Genomic DNA, 21551 nt, shown 5'->3' on the forward strand with positions numbered 1-21551 from the left:
GCTCCCTGCTTACACCTGTGTTCGCTTCGGGGATGGTTTCCCAAGCTATCGTGGAATGGACCAGGGCACTAAGACGCATGTTAGTGGCGGAGTCGGTATTTCCTGCTGCCCTGGACATGGTGGCTCAAGTGACCCAGGCCGTGATATACCGGTGTGCCGCGGCCCTAAATGAGGCCCCTTTGGTCTCACGGCTGTCTGCAGTCAGGGTTGCGATCTGCCGCATTGTGTGGCTAAGAAGCTGGTCCACTGACCACGCTCCCACAAAGACAGTGTCTGATGTCCCTTATGTGGGTAATCAACTTTTTTGGGGACACTCTAGATGAGTTGATCAAAGGGCTCCGGACCTTGCAGGGCGAGATCAGGTCCCTCGGGGACAAAGATCTCTCCTCTTTGCAGGCCTGCATGCGGGCCCTGGATTTGATGGTTTTGGCTTTCGAGGCTATCCCTTTTGCGCAGTTTCACACGAGAACTCTGCAAGCAGAGATTCTTGCCAGGTGGGACAGAACACCTCAGTCATTGGACAGGAGGATTTCTCTGAGCCACCTCGCAAGATCAGATCTTTTGTGGTGGCCCCTGTCACCAACTCTGACTCAAGGCAAGTCCTCCTGGCCTCTGCTGTGGACGGTGATCACCACGGATGCCAGCCTGATGGGCTGGGGTGGAGTTCTGGGCACGCTTTGTGCCCAGGGGACATGGTCGGTGGAGGAGGCTTCCTTGTCGATAAATGTTTTGGAGCTCCATGCATTCAAGCTGTGCTTGTTCTGTTGGGCAACTCTGCTTCAGGGTTGCCCGGTTTGCGTACAGACGGACAACGCCACGGCTGTGGCGTACATCAATCACCAAGGGGGCACCATGAGTGCCCGAGCAGCCAGGGAAGTGGCCAAGATTTATCTTGGGCTCAGACACACATTCCAGCGATTTTGGTAGTCCACATTTCGGGTGTGGCAACTGGCAGGCGGACTATCTGAGTCGCCAGACCCTGGACCAGAGGGAATGGTCCCTGCATCCGGAGGTGTTTCACCTCCTGTCTGGCCGGTGGGGGTCTCCGGATGTAGATCTGTTCGCGTTCTGTCTCAACAAAAAAGTGGGAAGGTTCATGGCCAGAACCCGCGATCCTCTGGCGGACGCCAAGGACGCGTTAGTGGTGCCTTGGCACCAGTATCGGCTGATTTATGCTTTCCCTCCGATTCAGCTGTTATCCAGGTTGGCGTTGGAACGGATTCAAGTCATTCTGGTGGCGCGAGACTGGCCACGCCGGTCTTGGTGCGCGGACGTCGCGCTGATGGTCGTCGAACCTCCCTGGGGGCTTCCGCTGAGAGACAAGGGCCGATCTTCCATCCTGCTTTGCAGTCTCTGGCTTTGACGGTGTGGCTGTTGAAAGCCAAGTCTTGAGGGACAAAGGTCTCCCGAATGCAGTCATTCCTACCTTATTGAAGGCTCGGAAAGGTACCTCTAGAAAACTTTATCATCGCATCTGGAAGGTGTATATTGCCTGGTGCGAGTCGCATGGTTCCCATCCCCACTCCTTTTCGTTGGCAAGGGTTTTGGCCCTCCTGCAGAAAGGTGTGGATCAGCCCCTGGCGCTAACCATGATCAAGGGTCCAGTTGTTGGCTGTTTTCTTTTCTAACGTCCTTTTGGCGACTAATTTCCTTGATTCGCACCTTTATTCAAGGGGTGCGGCATCTGGCTTCCCCGCGGAAGGCTCTCTTGCCTCCCTGGGACCTGAGTTTGATTTTGTCTGTTTTGGCTTCCCTTTGAGAACATCAGAGACATTCTCTGCCTGTGTTGTTCCAGAAAGTTACCTTTCTGGTAGTTATCACCTCTGCTCGCAGAGTGTCTGAGTTGGTGGCTCTGTCTTGCCGTTCACCTTATCTGGTTGTTCATAGGGATTAAGTGGTCTTGCGACCCAGTCAGTCTTTTCTCCCCAAGGTGGAATCTGCTTTCCACCTCAATGAGGTTATTATTCTGCCTTCGCTTTGGGCGAAGCCCAAGCATCCCAAGGAATTTGCCTTGCATTCCTTGGATGTAGTTCGGGCGATCAGGGTTTACCTGTCTTTTAGGACGTCCGATTCCCGGTTTGTCCTTCCTGAGGGACCTCTGATATTTTTAGCTGCGTCCATGGCAACCGTTTCTAAATAGACCAGACAGACAATTGTTTAAGCCTATTCAATCAAGGGTCGGGGTCCTCCTTTCCCTGTAAAGGCACATTCTACTAGGGCCGTCAGTGCCTCTTGGGCGTTTTCGCCATCAGGCTTCTGTGGCTCAGGTGTGCAAAGCAGCGACCAGGTCGTCTGTGCTCACTTTTCACAAACTTTAACAAACTTGAGGTGATGGCATCCTCGGATGCTTCCTTTGCCAGCAAGGTTTCAAGTGCAGCGGTTGTTTCAAGAGACGTGTTTTTTTCTGTCTCTTCCTGGGGTGTTTTTTTGTTGTTCTGGGTTAGCTTCTGTTTTTGAGCTTTGTTGCCCTGTGGGCTCAATTGTTGTTTTCTGGCCTGGTTGATTCGTTACCTTTTCAGTAGGTTGCGTCTTCCCACCCCTCACACCTGCGCTGCTTTGGGACATCCCACTAGTGAAGGCTGACTGAACAGGCGGCGACTGTCAGAGGACATAAGAGAAAATAGAATTTTTGTAAGAAGTTACCGTAAAATTATTTTCTCTGAGTCATCTGACAGTCGCCGCCCCCGCCCCTCTGGTTCTTGGATCTGGGGGTTTTGCCTTCTGGTACTGCTTGCTACAAACTGAGGAAAAGTGATAACTGGATCAGGATAATGGCTGAGGGACTGCCCCCTAGAGGTGTGTCTAAGTATAGAAAGTTTTTTTATTAACATTTCAAACTGCCTAGCTTGCTCCTGCAGAGGGTGCCATTACCCACTAGTGAAGGCTGGCTGAATGGGCGGCGACTGTCAGAGGACTCAGAAAATAATTTTACGGTAAGTTCTTACAAAAATTCTATTATCCATAAAAGCAATAATGTATAAGCAGCCCTGTAGATGAATGTTTTCCAGATGGAAGTACGCAGACATCACTGCCCCTCTCGCTACTGACCCAGTCCTTGTAGAATCATATCTTTTTACACACCTGCCAGGAGCATTTCTTGAACAGTTTTTATGTAATTTATTTGGTACCAATGTGCAGTAACATCTGTTCAGTAATACTGATAATCCAGCAATTTCACCAGAAACCTAAGGCTCTTGGTAAAATAGAAAAAAAAGAGAAAATTATCACAAATGCTAACCAGAAATAGCAGTGCTCAGGAATTTGCCTTTTATTTGATCTGAAAATTGAAGTGTATAGCTTCCTTTTCATGTGCTCCATGCATCAATCATAATGCAGCCAGAGAGGATCCCACATTCTGCACAAGGTATTCTCTTTTCTGATACTCTGACCATTCTTAGAAATCTGATGTATGTATCAGGAGACTAAAGAATAATGGCAGCATCTGTTTTGGCACATGTCCTAGGCATTTCATTTATTTATTTTTTAGAATTGAATAAATGTCTGAGTATATAAAAAAAACGAAAACAAACATCACATTTATTTAATTATCCAGACTCTTTACTTTGTTTAAGCACCTTTGGCAGCAATCAAGTCTTTAAGTATGATGCAATCATTTTTGCACACCTTATTTGGGGGATTTGGGTTCAAGTCTCGGCCCAATCTGAGGTCCTGAGCTCTGTGAAACAGGTTTTCATTGAGGATATCTCTGTACTTTGCTCCATTCAGATTTGCCTCAACCCTGTCCAAGCTCCCAGTCCCTGCTGCTGAAAAACACCCCCACAGCATGGTACTTCCACCACCATGCTTCACTGTTAGAATGGTATTGGGCAGGTGATGAGTGGTGCCTGGTTTCTTCCTGACTTAATTTTTAGTATTGAGGTCAAACAGTTCAATCTTGGTTTCATCAGACCAGAGAACCTTGTTCCTTAGTCTGAGAGTCCTTCAGGTGCTCTTTTGCAAGCTCCATGCAGGCTTTCATATGTTTTGCACTCAGGAGAGGCTTCCATCTTGCCACTCTGCCATTAAGCCCAGATCAGTGGAGGGCTGCAGTGATGGTTGTCCTTCTGGAACTTTGTCCCATCTCCACACAGGATCTCTGAAGCTCAGTCAGAGTGACCATTGGGTTCAAGGATACACCTCTTACTAAGGCCCTTCTCCCTCAGTTGCTCAGTTTGGCTGTGCAACCACTTATTGGGGGAATCCTGGTTATGCCAAACCTCTTCCATTTGAGAATTTTGAAGGCCACTGTGCTCTTGGGAACCTTTAGTGAAGAAAACATTTTTTGTAGCTTTCCCAGGTCTGTGCCTTGCAATAATCCTGTCTCTGAGCTCTGCGGGCAGTTCCGTAGACCTCATGGCTTTTGCTCTGATATAGTGTGCATTGTCAGCTGTGAGGCCTTTTATAGAAAGGGGTGCGCCTATCCAAACTGTGTCCATTCAATTTACTTTACAACAGGTGGACTCCAGTCAAGGTGTAGAAACATCTCCACAACGATCAAGAGAAATGGGAGGCACCTGAGCTAAATTTCAAGTATTGTTGCAAAGGGTCTGAATACTTTTACCAATGTGATATTTCGGTTTTTCCTTTTTCATATATTTGCAAACATTTCTAAAATTCTGTTTTCACTTTGTCATTATGGGGTACCTAGTGTAGATGAATGAGGTCAAAAAATAAGTTCAAGTATCAGGCTGCAACATAACAAAATTAAAAAAAATGAAGGGGGTCTGAATACTTTATAAATGTACTGTATATTGCTTAAACAACCCACATATGAGTAAGTTTTTTTTTTTTTTTTTTTTTTTAGTTTTTGGAGTATAGTTTATCTTTATTTTAAATGTTAGTAAGGGAGGTCCTTACCTTTATTGCTTATAAAGCAGTGCTGCATATGATTTGCTAAATAAGTAAAACTACACACAGTGGTATCAAAGTACAAATCACTGAACTGGTGTAATTCAGATGTGTACAGTCGGAACATTTCATACTCTGCTTCATGTTTGGACTGTGAAAAGGGGCAAAGAAAAGGCACACCATATGTACATATAGTTAGTTTATTTGTGAGCTGAGAAGACCAGGAGACACTGAATAGCATTTATGTTGTTGTAAAAGGTTTCTAGTTTCCCATTTGTTTCTTTTTGTTGCTTTAGATCTTGGAGTGAATTGGATCCCCACTATTCGAATGACAGAAGCATCTTGACTCTTTCCGCCATGGACTCAACTTCATGCTAAAAAGGCAGACCCTACTGGTTTAAATGCAATGCCAGCTCTCCTGTATAGGGCCTTATCCATATTTATTGAACTTGAATATATTTTCTTACAGACACAAACCTCAGCTAGATGTCACTTTTAAATTGGATCGTTTCCTTTTATACATTTTAAGGTTCAAAGAAATACCATAGATAAATCAGGTTTTGTCATGCCTGAGAAGGTGTTTTCAGTCCGTTGCATGTGGCTGCACTAAAAGACAATGGCATTTGTTTCATTCAATGACTATTTTATTCAATGTGTACTCTAATTTCTGTGATCAAATTAACTTTTAAACTGTAGTTCTCCAGCTAATGAGCAATCCACCTCATTGTACAATACAATATGTTGGCAGATGTACCGAATGTATGCTAAAAGTTTCCATTTAAACCACAATTACTGTCATTTATTGACACAGTTTGTCCAATTTTTTGGTATTGGGTATAAAAAACAATGGCTCTGTAACATGGGCTCCATTTTTCATTTTGAACACAATGTTTTGTTCACATTTCTTATAGAAAGAACAAGAAAGTTGTTTAAAAAAAAAAAAAATATTAGAATTTGGCATGTCTCCTTAAGGTTTTACTTGTCTCTACAACCTTAAAACTGTACTTCAGGAATTCAGCCACTTCGTAATCCAGCACATTTTACAATGTGTTAAGTCCAATGAAGTGCATGCCACCTCATAGACTTGTCTTTTAATGGCAACTGACAGTTTTACTAAGTGCCGGGAGTACAGCTATCACTAAACTTTCAGTGCTCTGAAAGGAGGGAACTTGCTTTCTCAGACAGCAGCAACTCTGTCCTTCCCTCATGTCTCCATTCACAGAAGCCTTTGTATTTTGTGTATGGGTTCACATAATACAAAGTGTTCTGTGATTGCACAGGAGAAGGGGAGGGTGGGTGGTTGCATATGACTCTGCAGCAGCTGAGACCAGAAGATCCAGCATTGGGGCGCAGAAAGTATAGCTATGCTCCCGGTGCTCACAAAGTGGCAAGTTCACAAAGTGGCATGCACCATGTTGGGCTTAACCCATAGTAACCTGGCACATTTTAAAAAGTGTCCAGATTTCAGCTTTAACTAAAATGTATAGAAAGTATAAGCTGATTGTCCAGGAAGAGAATTAAAATAGTAACCCCACATAGCTGGAGAATTCTTGCTGATTTGGGCAAAATTCAAGCTGTGCGTGGCCCTGGCAGAACCGCCCTGCTTGACAGACTTTAAAAAATTCAAAGAAGCCGAGTGGACAATTGTTGGCTAAACTGTGACTGTATCCTCTCAGATGCAGTCATTGGGGTTTTCATGCTTCCACTGGTGTCACAGCTGCTTAAGTACAATAGCTGGCTGTAGAGATTCCTCCATCCACACTGTTTAGCATGGATGAGGAATCTATTTGATTTTTCTTGTTCAGCCTAAAGGCTGAATGAACGAAATCCTATTCTTGCATGGCTAGCTTTACAGGTAAGTTGATTCTTGAAAGACTCGTCAAAAAGGGACAATTGACCATTTCCAGCGTGTAATTGCAGAGTCCCCTTACTAATGTTTTGTATATGGTTGTCTAATTTGACAAGCTGGTAAACAGGTGGAAAAGCCTCAAACGTCTTTTATAGGTAATTTGCACCTTTTTTGAGAAATGTCTTGCCTGTATCCAGCCAAGACCTTTTAAGCTGTACTTGGCTTCTGTCCTTAAGTCAAAGAAATCTTGCAGTAGGCAGTGGAATTCATGTTGGTTTGACTGCAATAACAAAATTGTATTAACTGCCTGGTTGCCATTATTTACTGCACTTTCCCAGGGTCATTGCCTTTTGTTGTCTTTTGCTCTGCTTTTTTTAATAACCTCACCTGAATCCAAACAATCGGGGCTTTTTTGCACGTGTGTGGTTGCACAACACACTAAAACGCACATTTTAATGCATGTTGCCATAACGGGATCCACTGCACCTGCTCTTCTTTCACTGATTAGGGGTACCATTCTCTGTGAATTTCACCCCAATGCACCGTGCAGTAGAGTGTAATGCCCAGCAGTGCACCACAGCACACATACTGAGCATTGTGATGTGCTATGTTTTGAAAGAAGGGTCATGCACATTTCTTCATCTGTTGAGGTGAATTGGCAGTCCCTTCATATGGCATGGACTGCCTTAAATATTCATGCATTAATGTGCATTAACACACTGCAGCAGATTGCTGTAGTGTAAATAGGCCCTCAAAGTATTTATAAAATGTGCACATTTTTGGTACGGCTGTTATTTAAATACTGGACTTAATTTTTAATGTGAATACCCTTAAACAATTGCTGATTTGTTCAGTGAACAGTACAAGGAGCAAAGTGCAATAACAAATTTGAAGTTACCAAATTAGTCTGACTAGTAAAACATGGGCTGTGCTGTGGGTTTTATGGGCCAACGAAGGGAAAACCCACTATTTATTGTAATTAAAATGGCAGCTTTAAAAGACATCTCAACAATCAAGCACATGGCTATTGCTCAGGTTGTGTATCTGGTATTGGCCTTGTGTATCTCAGGCACATTTGTTTCAGTTTTGCAGGTTTGGTTTTTCTTCCCTAAATGTTTCATTTTAAATATCCCATCAAGGAAAAAACATCTCATTTCCCAAGACTAACCATTAAGTTTACTGTTTAATTATTTTATTAAAATGTTTACAGTTTAATTAAAAATGTTTGTCTTTAGTGTATGTGTACTTACTCAAATCTGAGGCTTTGCAACGTAAATAATTTTTTGTGAATAAGTATGCATTTCCGTGTTTTATTTTGTATACATAAATGCATATCTAAAAATAACAAAAAAATTATAGTATTTCAGCTTACTGGTCCTTAAATGTGGTGGCTTCATTAGTTTTTTCTTATTTACACCCCCCCCCCCTCTTTATTTTAACTTTATGTAGTGCTATAATTATTGCACCTCCTGCCCTAGAGTGACAACTGTTCTGAGCAGCGTTGTCATCCTAGGAAAGGGAGTGTGTTAGGACAGCATAACTCCTTCTCTCCCATCTCGCCACTATAAATGAGGGGTAGGGGAACTGTTTTGTTGTCCGTTGAGATAGCAGGGAAGAATGCTAAGAGAGCACAGGAAGTTTTTTTGTTTTTTTTTTTTGGGGGGGGGGATTTGCCCTTGTAAACAAATGTATTGTTAGAGGCTACTTACACTTTAATTGTTCATAATTACAGGCTTAAAAGTCAGTCCTATCATTCACTGCTAGAAATGTATATTTCATAGTGAGTGAACTGTGGGTACACCGCTCTGGAAAGAGGTCGGAAGCACATTGCCAAGCTAAGCTTTCCCCTTGGCCTGGCCTAAAAAAAAAAAAAGTGGCAACAACCGGAATTTAGCCTTGCATCTTAAGGAAGAACTATTTTAAAAGCGGTTTACCTCTAAATTGTTAACCTCAGATAACACCAATACAATTTCAGAAGATTGCTGATGGATGGCAGGATGATGCCATAAAATGTGTGCCCACTAGTGGTCAGTGGTGCTTCAGGTTATAGAAAGCACAGCTTTCCGTCTCCCAATTATATGAAAAGTTCAACTTTAGCCAGTTATAAAGTAAAGCCAAACCAGAGCATCCCGACATCCCCTAAAAGTCCCCCAGCAATGCTTTATTTAAATTGGGGCACATTTTAAGTTGGAACTCTGTGTAAAATTGACATAAATATATAAAGCAATGATTTGCAAATCTGATCAATATTTTATTCACAAGAGAAAATAGAAAACCTATTAAATGTCTAAATTGAGAAAATGTACCATTTTTTTAAAGGAGTTGTAAAGGCAGAAAGTTTTTTTTTTTTATCAATGCATTCTAAAAAAATCCTTTTGTGTTTAGCAGCCCCCCTAATACTTACCTGAGCACCCTCTATACACTGATGTCCGTGAGTCCCTTGGCTGTCCAGGACTCTCCCTCCTGATTGGCTGAGAAACTGCAGCGGCTCCATTGGCTCCCTCTGCTGTCAAAGTCAGTTGGCCAATCAAGAGAGTGCGGGGAGGGGGGGTGGCCGAACAGCAGCTTTGTCTGAATGGACACACAGCTGCAGCTTGGCTCAGGTGCTCGCATAGCAGGCTGCTTGCTGTGGGGGCACTCAACATGAGGGAGGGGCCAGGAGCAGTGAAGAGGGACCCGAGAAGAGGATCCAGGCTGCTCTATGCAAAACTGCTTCACAGAGCAGGTAAGTATAATATGTGTATTTAAAGAAAAAATAAAAACACACACAAGCCTTTACAATCACTAAGAAACGAGGTAGTTTTGAAATGTTAGCAGCAAGTCTCCAGAGGATGACCTCATCAGCTTGCTGATGCTCTTTTAGAGTGCTTTTGGGTTTAAAACCAGATATTTATTATATTGCAAGAGGAAAAAAAAAGAAACTGTGCTAATAATTAACTAATTCCCAAAAGCAGCAACTCAGCTGTGACATACACAATAAACATATACAATAGAAATCAGAGCTCCGCTAACCTACATTAAATGCATCCATGAACCATGCATTAGATAAAGGAAGTGATGTTCTAAAAGTACACCCAGGTTAAATTCACCAGTGCAAAAAATGTATTAGTCTAAATTGTGATAAATCAGGCTCTGTCCCTGATGACACCCAAAGTTTAGTATGTCTTCCACTATAAAGATTGCCTGTTTACCATCTTGTAGAGACTTCTCAGGGTCAAACACGCCTGTGGCTTAAACCCAGCCAGGGCCTGGAGCCATCCACAGAAAGAGAAAAAGATTGGCAAATCCCACCAAGCACAGGTAGCACTAATGTAGGATCAGTAAGCAGTATGCAATCACAGATGCAGACCTCACAACTCAAACACAGCTCAGAATGTCCCAATCATTGCCGTTCCCCAAAGACATAACTCGCCATAGTGTAATATCGTATGGAACTTTAATAGTAATATAAAGGTTACACTTACAGTGAAAATAGCATGAACGCATGTAGGAACAAATAGCCAGCCCGCTGTAAATAAACGCCAGTCCTTCCGGGATCACCGATGCGTGGTGACATCAGCCCGCCACTCAATATGGTGCGTTTCGTTACAATCTGACATCATCCTGGGACTTGGGCGATGTGCACAAAACAGCATGAATTTCTAAGGCAGGCAGTTATACAATGGAGGTTTCCAGCAGCAATGGCAAGCCATAGGGAGCAATAGGTTACACCTTTGCACTTAAAGCGGAGTTCCACCCTGAAAAACATTTTTTAGATAAAAAATACCCCTGGGACAGTCAGGGCTAGTGCATTTAAGCAACGATAGCCTCTGAACTGTCCCATTTCACTTACCTTTTAGAAGAAATACTTACCTTGAAAATGTCTTGTCCAGCGCTGCCATCTCAGGTGTGGGCAGCTGAAGCCAGAGCGTCCTCTTCGGTGATGTTGTAGTCCCAGAATGCCCTGCATCGGCCCTGCTCGTCACTTCCGGTGCAGACATGTCATCCCTGCACAGCTTCTGGGATGATACTTATGTACATGTCATGTTTTTTGTGTTTATTTTTAATAAATTTGCAGATTTTAAACAAACTTATTTCACGTTGTCATTATGGGGTATTGTTTGTAGAATTTCGAGAAAAATAATGAATTTAATCAATTTTGGAATAAAGCTGTAACATAACAAAATGTGGAAAAAGTGAAGCGCTGTGAATACTTTCCAGATGTACTGTATGTCGAATAAGTAAAGGCGGTATACTGGACGAGGTTACCTACTCAAAAGTTTTCCTTTCTGAAGAAATGGGCACAAAAACGACTACTTTTCGACAGTTATCAAAGTAATTAATGCACTGAAATGTTGCTGTAAAACAGAGAAAACTAAATTAAAGCGGAACCTCACCCAAAAGGGGAAATTCCTTTTTAAGTCCTCCTCCCTACCTCCTCTGCTGCATTCAGCATGTTTATTTTTGGGGGGCGAGCAGGTACCTAGTCCTCTCCCTTCCTGCAGTCTTTTGGGACCTGTAACGTGTCCCATAAGCAGGACCATTTTCAAAGGGCAACCGGCTGCCCACACTTAAGATGCTGGTGCCAGGAACCCGAAGGCTAGTGAAGAACGGTGATGGATCCTCTGCACAGGTAAGTGTCCTGTTATTAACCACTTAAGCACCGGAGGATTTGGCTGCTCAATGACCAGGCCCTATTTTGCGATTCGGCACTGCGTGATTTTAACGGACAATTGCGCGGTCGTACGACACTGTACCCAAATGAAATTGACGTCCTTTTTTCCCCACAAACAGCTTTCTTTTGGTGGTATTTGATCACCTGTGCAATTTTTACTTTTTGCACTATAAACAAAAAATGAGTGACAATTTTGAAAAAATAACAATATTTTTCACATTTTTATATATGAAATCCCCAAAAAAAAATTTAAAATCAAAATTTTTTAACATTTTAGGCCAATTTGTTTTCTGCTACATATTTTTGGTGAAGAAAATCGCAAAAGTTATTGCATTTACTAACTACGGGAAAGATTTATGTAATTTTTGTTTTTTTTTAACTAGTAATGGCAGCAATCTGCGATTATTATTTTTTTTTTTGCGGGACTGCGACATTGCGGTGGACAGATCGGACTTGACTGACATTTTTGACACTTTTGGGGGTACCAGTGACATTACTACAGTAATCAGTGCTATAAATATGCACTGTTACTATAAAAATGACTGTAAAACTGGCAGGGAAGGGGTTAACTTTATTGGTAAACAGTGGGTTAAATGTATCAAGGGCGTGATTCTAACTGTGGGGGGCGTGGCTTGTGATGTAACCACAGAGACATATGATCCTATATGGCAGGATCTTACAGTCTCTGCAGTTACACCAGGGAAAATGACAGACGTCTTTGTTTACACTAGCCGCCTGCCTTTCTCCCTCTCAAGCGGGAGATCGTGAGTGGTCGGCGGACATCGGAGCCGCCGGTCACTCGCGCAGGGATGTTAGCGAACGAGCCTGGCTAACGGCACTCCCTGTCAGATGAGGACAGCGGCTTTCCATTCTGAGAGGCTCCCCACGCCATCTGGTACAGGTAAGTACTTCTGTGTGGGGTGGCAGTCCTGTGTTGCTGTGGTCCCCCATGTCTGTGCCTGTGTGACTCCCTGATGCGGTCCCTGCAGGGATCGCTTGTGCATGCGCTGCGGTGCTGTATGTTTTTTGGGGGTCCCCTTCCCTGTGTCACTTCGGTGCTTGTTGGGGGTGCAGACTGTGTGTGTGGCGGCCGCAGCGGGGTAAACCCGCGCGGTCCGCCATTTTAGGTATGGGCAGGCATGTTGCTTCACTAGGGGTAATACTACATGCTGTTTTGGCGCCATCCGCCGCCATTTTGCGGTAGCAGAACGATCATTCCGACCGCATGTCCGCGGCCATTTTGCCGGAGCCTTCCATTAAGTCCTATGGGGCAGCCATTTTCCCTGAGTCATGCAGCTTATAGTTCAGCCCACTCTGACAGCACTTCCTTTTCCTCTGAAGCAGGACATCGGTGGTAACACTCTGCGGGGCTCTGCAGATTATCTCTCTCAATTACCTTCTGTATTGTCATTTCTCCTGTTTGGGGGTCTTTGTCACTGTAGCGGTGGGCTGCGCACTCCGCAGCAGTCTTAAAGGGGCAGTACCAAATTTATTGCACTGTTGTTTTTTCATCTGGAGCAATGGATTCTCAGGACAGCAAATTCCCCCCAGCTCTGGTGGGGGACCCCAGTTCTCCTGTGGCCCCTCTGAGACCTGATTTGGCCGCTGTAGTGGCGACCTTGCTGTCCAATATGGAAATGCTGATGGCTGAACGTGCTGCTAAATAACGGCCCAGATTGTCTCTCTCTTCTGATTCAGATGGTGATATGGCTGCTGCAGCGAGCGTGCCCTTTTCAGGGTCCCGCTCGTCCTTGGGCCCGCTGGGGTCTGAGGGGGAGGCTGAGGTGGAGGGGGTTGATACTTCCTCCCCGGGGTCGCCTGAAGAGCGTGCGACCATGGATGAATTGATTGTTTCTGTAAAGGAAACACTACATTTGGAGGGTGAGCCCAGTCCTCCGGGCATTGTGTCCTCGTTTGGGACACACAGGACATCAAGTCGGCGCAGGTTTTTCCCTGTCCCTCGGAGTTTCATTACACTGTTAATGAACTGTGGAGCACTTTAAAACGTCCATTTCTGGTACCTAGTCGGTTCAAATTGCTTTATCCGCTTGCGCTGGCTACGGAATCCCGATGGTGTGTGCCTCCGCAGGTGGATCACACTGTGGCAGTCTTAAATAAGGCTACCTTGGTTCCTTCAGAGGATACCCCGGTTTTTCGGGATCCCACGGACCGGCGGTTGGAGTCTGTGGCACGCCATTCCTATACGGTGGCGGGCTCGTTGCTCAAACCCATTTTCGCATCCGTTTTGGTGGCTCAGGCGGTGGCTGATTGGACTAAGGTGCTTAGGAGCAACCTCGTGTCTGATGCTGTTCCACCTGCCCGACTGGATATGGTGGATCAAATTCACCAAGGATTCATGTATTTCTCTGTCGCTCATTGACAGACGCAGTCCTCCTTGATTAATATCAACTCGGGTTATACTGCCCTCTACAGGAGTAGGACTAGGCAGAAAGAAAAATGTTCTGGCCACACCTTAGGGGTAGTCCCAGAGGGTATATCCTCTCTCTCTCTGCTACAGGAAGTCAGTTTTTTTCTGTCTAGTTAGGAGTAAGGACCTAAGTTCCTTGCTGGGATCTTTGGTCCTGGCAAGATTTTTTAGAAATACTTTTTTAGGCAGCTTTTCTTCTCCAGTTCCTGTGAGATCTTCAAGCAAGTACGCTGAAACTGGGCGACGGGCTGGATGTTGAGATCCAGTGGTAACCCCAGTTCAGCCTGCGAGCGCGTGCAGGCCATAGCTCCGCGCTGGGTCGGCCGCGACATAGTCCCACTGGACGGGGACTGACCCTGCGAGTTAAACGTCTCGCCTGGACGCCAATGACCAGCGGAGTCACGGCGTCCAGATTGGTCGACAGCCCCCCCACTCCGGTGGAGAGGGGTTCTGTCAGGAGTTGGCGCCCGCCTGGTTCCGGTATGGTGAGTAAAAATGTAGGCCCCTCTCTGGGATGGATGGACGTGATCCTAACAGGTGTCATTAATCCCCCTCTTAAAAGCTTGGTTTGGGAGCTGACTATCTATAGTCACTATATGACACTGTAAGGGAGATGACTGTAGTCAGTGGCAGACTGCTAAAAGGCATTACTGTTGAGGTATAGAGGTGATAGTATCCTACCTGACACTATACAGGCCGATGCCTATGCCTGGATACAGCATCCGCAGGTCGCCATCCTTCCATAAGCCGGTCACCTCCCGCAGGCCGCACAGGCCGAGGACCACCTCCCGCAGGCCGAGGACCACCTCCCGCAGGCCGCACAGGCCGAGCGCACAGGCCCTCCCGCAGGCCGCTGCTACCTTGCACAAAGCCGCCGCTATCCTCCACAGGCCGCCGCCATTTTTCCACAGATCGCACGGGACCGCCATATTGGCGTAGCCTCGTGTCTCCAGCATGGGGGCGGCCATGTTTGAGGTGACCAAACACCTCGTGGAGTAATTGGGAGGCGCCGGAAGGCGTGTAAAGCGGCGGAGCCGCCTCCTTTACCCAGGAAAGCAAGCCAAAGACTTCCTGTCTGTAACAGACAGTGCTGGAAGCAAGTTGAATAGAAACTTCTGAGCATCAGGTGGTGAGCCTTGGGGTCTCTCTCTCTCTGTGGGGTCCAAAAGCAGGTAACACTGAGGGGCGCTGCTGCGCTGGGGGACTAAAGAGAAAAAAAAAGTTTTCTTTTATTTTTTAAATTGCATTTTTTATATTATTTTTCTTGGCAAGTGTCTTGTATAATCATGGACCCTGCCACACATGTATCCCCACCTGATCCCCTCGAGGTGGCTGCAGGACCCTCCAGTTCCTCACAGAGTATTGATGCATTATCAGCAGTTTTGGAGTCTTTGGTATCCCGGGTGGAGATGGCCTGTCAGGGACGGGGGTCAAGAAAGCGACCTCCGCCTACCCCTATTTCATCTGATACTTCAGATTCTGAGATGGTCATTGCTGCTGCAGGTCCCCCTGCTGGGGCTGTTGTCTCAGGTAATGTCTCCTCAGATAGTGAGGAGGATGTTTCTACCTCCGCCATAGCACAAGAAGAAGCGTTGGTGGACGCACTAGTTGTGTCTGTCCGGGAAACCTTAAGACTTGAGGTTACACCGGCAGAAGTAACCGAGATGGAAATTCCTTTTGGTACTAGTAAGCCTACCAAGACGGCGAGGGTTTTTCCCTTACCCAAATGTTTTGGTAATAATATTGAGGAATGGGATCATCCGAAACGAATCCTTACTATTTCCAAACGCATTGCTAGACGCTATCCGTTTGAGGAATCCCTCATTAAAAAATGGACGGTACCACCGGTGGTGGATCCACCGATTTCCAGACTAAATAAAGCCACTGTTATCCCGTTGGAGGACGCTCCATCCTTTAAGGATCCGGTGGATCGAAAAGTGGAAGCGGAATCCCGCACTGTTTTTTCCCTGATAGGGTCAACCTTTAGACCAGTGGTTGCCATTGGTATAGTTTCACAAACATTGACAGAATGGGCAAAATTGCTACGCCATGACTTAAAGGGGAGAAGTATCCCCCCGGCAGCGTCTGATTTGATGGAGCAAATTATACAAGGACTACAGTTCGTCTGTGACGCAGCCCTGGATGCCACTCCCTTGTTAGGGCATGCATCGATGTCCGCTGTAGTCCTCAGACGTGTGCTGTGGTTAAAGTGTTGGTCGGCGGATCAAGGTTCCAAGAAAGCTTTGGCTAATCTCCCTTTTCAGGGGGATCGCCTATTTGGGACCACCCTAGATGAGATCATAAAGGATGTCACTGGGGGCAAGAGCACTGTTTTGCCGCAGACTGCTTAAGCTAAAGGACCTCGTAACAGGCGAGGACCTTCCTTTTCCGCTCATAAAAGGTTTGTTCGCTCCGCTGGGGCGAGCGTGAAGGGCAAAGAACCTTCAGGAGGTTTCAAAGGGCGCTGGTCGGGTAAACAAAGGGCCTACTCAGCCAAACCTGAAGACAAAACTAATACAGCCTGAAGGTGCGCCCCCACCCAGCTCAGGGGTGGGGGGACGCGCTGAGCGCCCCGTAGGGGCAGTATCAGCTACGGTATGTCTTCCCCCCTCTCAAGTTGCTGCTGAGATTTCTCCGCAGGATAGAGGTGGAGGGAACTCCAGTTATCCTGGTAATTCCGGGCTGGCCTCGTCAAGCCGGGTACGCCGTCTTGGGCAGACTAGTCGCGGACGCTCCTTGGAGACTTCCTCTCAGGGAGGATCTGCGGTCTCAAGGACCGATCTTCCATCGTGCTTTACAGTCGCTGGCTTTAACGGCCTTGTCATTGAGACTCAGGTACTGAAGGACAGGGGATTGTCAGTTTCAGTTATCCCTACTCTAATTAAAGCAAGGAAAGCGACTTCCAGCAAAGTCTATTATCGCACATGGAAGGCTTATATCGCATGGTGTGAATCTTTGGGATTTCCTCCACGTACCTATTCGGTGACCCGAATCTTGGCTTTTCTGCAAAAGGGAGTTGAGCAGAAACTATCCTTGAGCACTATCAAGGGTCAGGTTTCAGCGTTTGCAATCTTCTTTCAGAAGCCTCTGGCTACTCATTCCTTGGTGCGGAATTTCATCAGGGGGTGCGGCACTTGGCTCCGCCAGTGCGCGCGCCCTTACCGCCCTGGGATCTTAATTTGGTGTTGTCGGTTCTGCAGAAACCTCCCTTTGAAAATATTAGGGAGATTCCCTTGCTTACATTATCCCAGAAGGTGGCCTTCTTGGTGGCTATCACTTCTGCACGCAGGGTGTCAGAACTGGCTGCATTATCGTGTCATTCCCCATATCTGGTGATTCATAGGGATAAGTTAGTTCTTCATCCGAAGCCATCCTTTCTTCCTAAGATGGTTTCAGACTTTCATCTGAATGAAGATATTGTGCTACCTTCCTTGTGTCCTAAGCCCAGTCATCCTCGGGAATGTGCGTTGCATTCCTTGGATGTGGTTCGGGCAATCAGGGTATACCTGAAGACTACGGAATCGTTCCGTAAAACGGATTCACTTTTTGTGATCACGGATGGCCCCAGGAAGGGGTTGCCTGCATCTGCCGCGACTATCTCCAAATGGATTAGGCAGACGGTGGTACAGGCTTATTCTATTAAGGGTCGGAATCCTCCGTTCCCTGTTAAGGCGCACTCCACTCGAGCGCTCAGTACTTCCTGGGCCTACCGCCATCAGGCGTCAGTGGTCCAGGTGTGCAAGGCGGCTACCTGGTCGTCGGTGCATACCTTTACAAAATTTTATAAAGTTGATGTGATGGCATCGGCGGATGCCTCATTTGGCCGCAAGGTTTTGCAGGCCGCAATTTGAGGAGACCGGTGGTCTACCTCGAGGGTTTTTTTCCGTTGGAATTTCAGTTGAGTCTCATCTTTTGATTGATGAGCCTTTAAAACTTCTAGTTGGCACCGGTTGGGCCTTCTAGATTTGATTTTGATTTCCGTTATCCCACCCCTCATTTGTGGCACTGCTTTGGGACGTCCCGAGTTGATATTAATCAAGGACTGCATCTGTCAATGAGCGACAGAGAAAAATGGATTTTTGTAAGATCTTACCGTAAAATCCTTTTCTCTTAAGCTCATTGACAGACGCAGTACCCGCCCCTCTGTTTTTGAGTTGGGTTAAATTCTCTAAACACTGCTTTGTGACATAACTGACTTCCTGTAGCAGAGAGAGAGAGAGGATATACCCTCTGGGACTACCCCTAAGTTGTGGCCAGAACGTTTTTCTTTCTGCCTAGTCCTACTCCTGTAGAGGGCAGTATAACCCCGAGTTGATATTAATCAAGGAGGACTGCGTCTGTCAATGAGCTTAAGAGAAAAGGATTTTACGGTAAGATCTTACAAAAATCCATTTTTGTGTGATGCGGCCTTAAATGAGGCCCCTTTGGCAGCACGCCTGTCTAGTGTCTCGGTACTTAACCGTCGACTAATCTGGCTGAAGAGCTGGTCGGCTAACCAGTCCTCGCGGAAAACAGTTGCTGATTTTCCCTATGCTGGTTCTCGCCTTTTTGGCGAGGCGTTGGATACCCTGGTAAAAGGCGTCACAGGGGGCAAGAGCACTATACTGCCCCAGAACCCGAAGAACAAGTCCTTTCGTGGCAAGCGGGTTTCGGCGTCTCGATCCACTCAGGGGTCCTTTCGTGCCTTTCGGAACCAATCGAAGGGCAAGCACTTCAAGGGCCAGGGTAACCAGAAGAAGCCCTGGGCGGGCAAGCAGAAGTCTGGCAATGCCGGCTCGGCGGGTCAGTCCGCCTGAAGGGGCGCCCTCACCCAATTCCGGGGTGGGAGGACGTTTGCGCGTTTTCCTCCAACCTTGGCTGCTCCGGGTTTCGGACAGGTGGGTTCAGGAAATCGTTCGATCAGGATACAAGATTGAATTCCTGTCCCGGCCAGGGAACAGATTTTTTGCCTCAAAACTTCATTTGCCTCCTGGGCATCTGCAGGATCTGCACCAAGCGGTACGGGACCTTCTTGCTCAGGGGGTGATTGTCCCGGTGCCTCATCGGGACAGGTTTCGAGGATTTTATTCAAATCTGTTCACTGTGCCCAGGAAGGAGGGCAAAGTACGTCCAATTCTGGACCTGAAAGCGCTGAACCGCTTCATGCGAGTTCGAAAGTTTCGAATGGAGTCTCTCCGTTCGGTGGTGGCCTACCTGAGTCCCGGAGAATTCCTGGCCTCGATAGATCTGAAGGATGCATATCTGCACATCCCCATTTTCGAGGGTCACCAGAGGTACCTTTGGTTTGCTATCGCAGAGGACCACTATCAGTTTGTGGCGTTACCTTTCGGTCTCGCTTCGGCTCCAAGGGTTTTTACCAAGGTGCTGGCGCCGGTTCTGGGCCTGTTGAGGGCACAGGGCATTGCGGTCTTGGGGTACCTAGACGATCTTCTTCTGAGATCGAGTGTCAGCCAAGACCTTCTGCGTGATCTGTCCACCACGGTGCAGACGCTGCAAGAGTTCGGTTGGACTATCAACGTTCAGAAGTCGACGTTGTCTCCATCGGTTCGTCTTCCCTATCTGGGAATGATCCTGAACTCTGCTCAGGCGAAGGTGTTCTTGCCGGAGGACAAGCTCCGGACCTTGCAGGCCGAGGTCGGGTCCCTCAGGGACAATCCGTCCTCGTCACTCAGGACCTGTATGCGAGGCCTGGGGTTGATGGTTTCGGCCTTCGAGGCGATACCCTTTGCTCAGTTTCACACACGGGCTCTCCAAGCGGAGATCCTGGCCAGGTGGGACAGGCTACCTCATTCCCTGGATCTGAGTGTCTCATTGAGTCGTCAGACCAGATTGGCTCTTCTGTGGTGGCTCCAGTCCCCGACGGTGTCGGAGGGCAAGTCCTTCCGTCCGTTGTTGTGGACGGTGATTACCACGGATGCCAGCCTGTCGGGCTGGGGTGGAGTCCTGGGCAACCTGTCTGCCCAGGGCACTTGGTCGGAGGAGTCCTTCCTTCCGATAAATGTGCTGGAATTGAGAGCGATAAAACTGTCTCTTCCAATGGTCGGACAGTCTTCAGGGCCGTCCTGTTCGGGTACAGACGGACAATGCTACCGCGGTGGCTTACATCAACCACCAAGGGGGCACCAGGGATGCCCGGGCGGTGACCGACATTTTGTCTTGGGCCGAGACTTATGTCCCAGCGATTTCAGCAGTTCACATTCCGGGTGTGGAGAATTGGCAGGCCGACTATCTGAGCCGCTAGACCCTGGACCAGGGGGAATGGTCCCTACACCCGGAGGTCTTACAAATGCTGTGTGCGAAGTGGGGATCCCCGGACGTGGATCTATTCGCATCTCGTCTAAACCACAAGGTGGAATGGTTCGTGGCAAGAACGCGCAATCCTCTGGCAGACGCCTCGGATGCATTGGTGGCCCCTTGGCATCAGTATCGTCTGATGTATGCCTTTCCTCCGATTCACTTGCTGGCCAGGTTCCTTCGCAGGTTAGACTCGGAACCGCACCTGGTGATTCTGTTGGCGCCGGACTGGCCACGCCGGTCCTGGTACGCCGACGTTGTTCACCTGGCAGTGGCGTCTCTGTGGCGGCTGCCAATGCGGGAGGATCTACTGTCTCAGGGTCCGATTTTCCATCCTGCTTTACAGTCGCTGGCTTTAATGGCCTGGCTGTTGAGACCCAGGTCCTGAGGGACAGGGGTCTCCCCCCTGAGGTCATCCCTACCCTTGTCAAGGCTAGGAAGACCTCCTCTGGTAAAATCTATTACCGTACCTGGAAGGCCTATTTCACCTGGTGTGAGTTCAGGGGGTTCTCCCCCCGCTCGTACTCGGTGTCGAGGTTGTTAGCCTTCCTCCAGTCTGGGGTGGACCAGCGCCTGGTGCTGCCCACGATTAAGGGCCAGGTGTCTGCACTGGCTATTCTTTTCCAACGCCCTGTGGCCTCTCATTCCCTGGTTCGCACCTTCATTCAAGGTGTGCGACATTTGGCTCCTCCCAAGAAGGAGCCCTTACCTCCATGGGACTTGAACTTGGTTCTGTCTGTGTTACAGCGTGCTCCCTTTGAAAACATACGGGAGATATCATTACCTCTGCTGTCTAAGAAGGTTGCCTTTTTGGTGGCGATCACTTCGGCTCGCAGGGTAATGGAACTGGCGGCGTTATCTTGCCGTTCTCTGTACTTGGTGATTCACAAGGATAAGGTGGTTTTGCGTCCGCATCCCTCCTTCCTTCCTAGGTGATCTGAGTTCCACATTAATGAGGACATTGTCCTGCCTTCGCTTTGTACGAAGCCTAAGCATCCTAAGGAGGTGGCTTTGCATTCCCTGGATGTTGTCAGGGCTAACAGGGATTACCTGTCGTCTACGGAATCCTTTCGGAAGACGGATTCCCTCTTTGTCCTTCCTGAGGGACCTCGGAAGGGCATGGCTGCGTCTGCAGCGACTATTGCCAAATGGATCAGACAGACCATTGAACAGGCTTATGCTTTGAAGGAACGGGTTCTACCCTTCCCTGTTAAGGCGCACTCTACCAGATCTGTGAGTGCGTCCTGGGCCTATTGGCATCGGGCCTCGGTGGCCCAGGTGTGCAAGGCTGCGACTTCGTCGTCGGTGCACACTTTTTCCAAATTCTACAAAGTAGATGTTCTGGCGTCAGCTGATGCCTCCTTTGGCTGCAAGGTTCTCAGTGCGGCAGTGCCATGAAGGACCCTTGTTTTTTTTCTGGGTCCCTGGCTGTTGGTGTTTGCTTTCCTGGGCTGTTGCTCCTGTTAAGCATTGTTTTC

The 21551-nt window shown here is 47.4% G+C and overlaps 1 protein-coding gene across 2 annotated transcripts in view; it reads left to right on the forward strand.

The window, feature by feature from the left end:
- The window catches only part of ATP11B (ATPase phospholipid transporting 11B (putative)), a 358393-nt gene extending 352871 nt beyond the window's left edge, over positions 1-5522 (forward strand). For both annotated transcript variants that reach the window (XM_082249614.1, XM_082249613.1), the window contains one exon: positions 5145-5522. Coding sequence is in view for 1 of the 2 variants with exons in the window: in XM_082249613.1 (XP_082105739.1) it covers positions 5145-5226 (82 nt within the window). In the remaining variant the exon portion in view is untranslated. The remainder of the gene's footprint in view (positions 1-5144) is intronic.
- The last annotated feature ends 16029 nt before the right edge of the window (positions 5523-21551 follow it).

Source organism: Pelophylax lessonae (assembly GCF_965119305.1).
Source record: "Pelophylax lessonae genome assembly, chromosome: 3".
Lineage (NCBI taxonomy): Eukaryota > Metazoa > Chordata > Amphibia > Anura > Ranidae > Pelophylax > Pelophylax lessonae.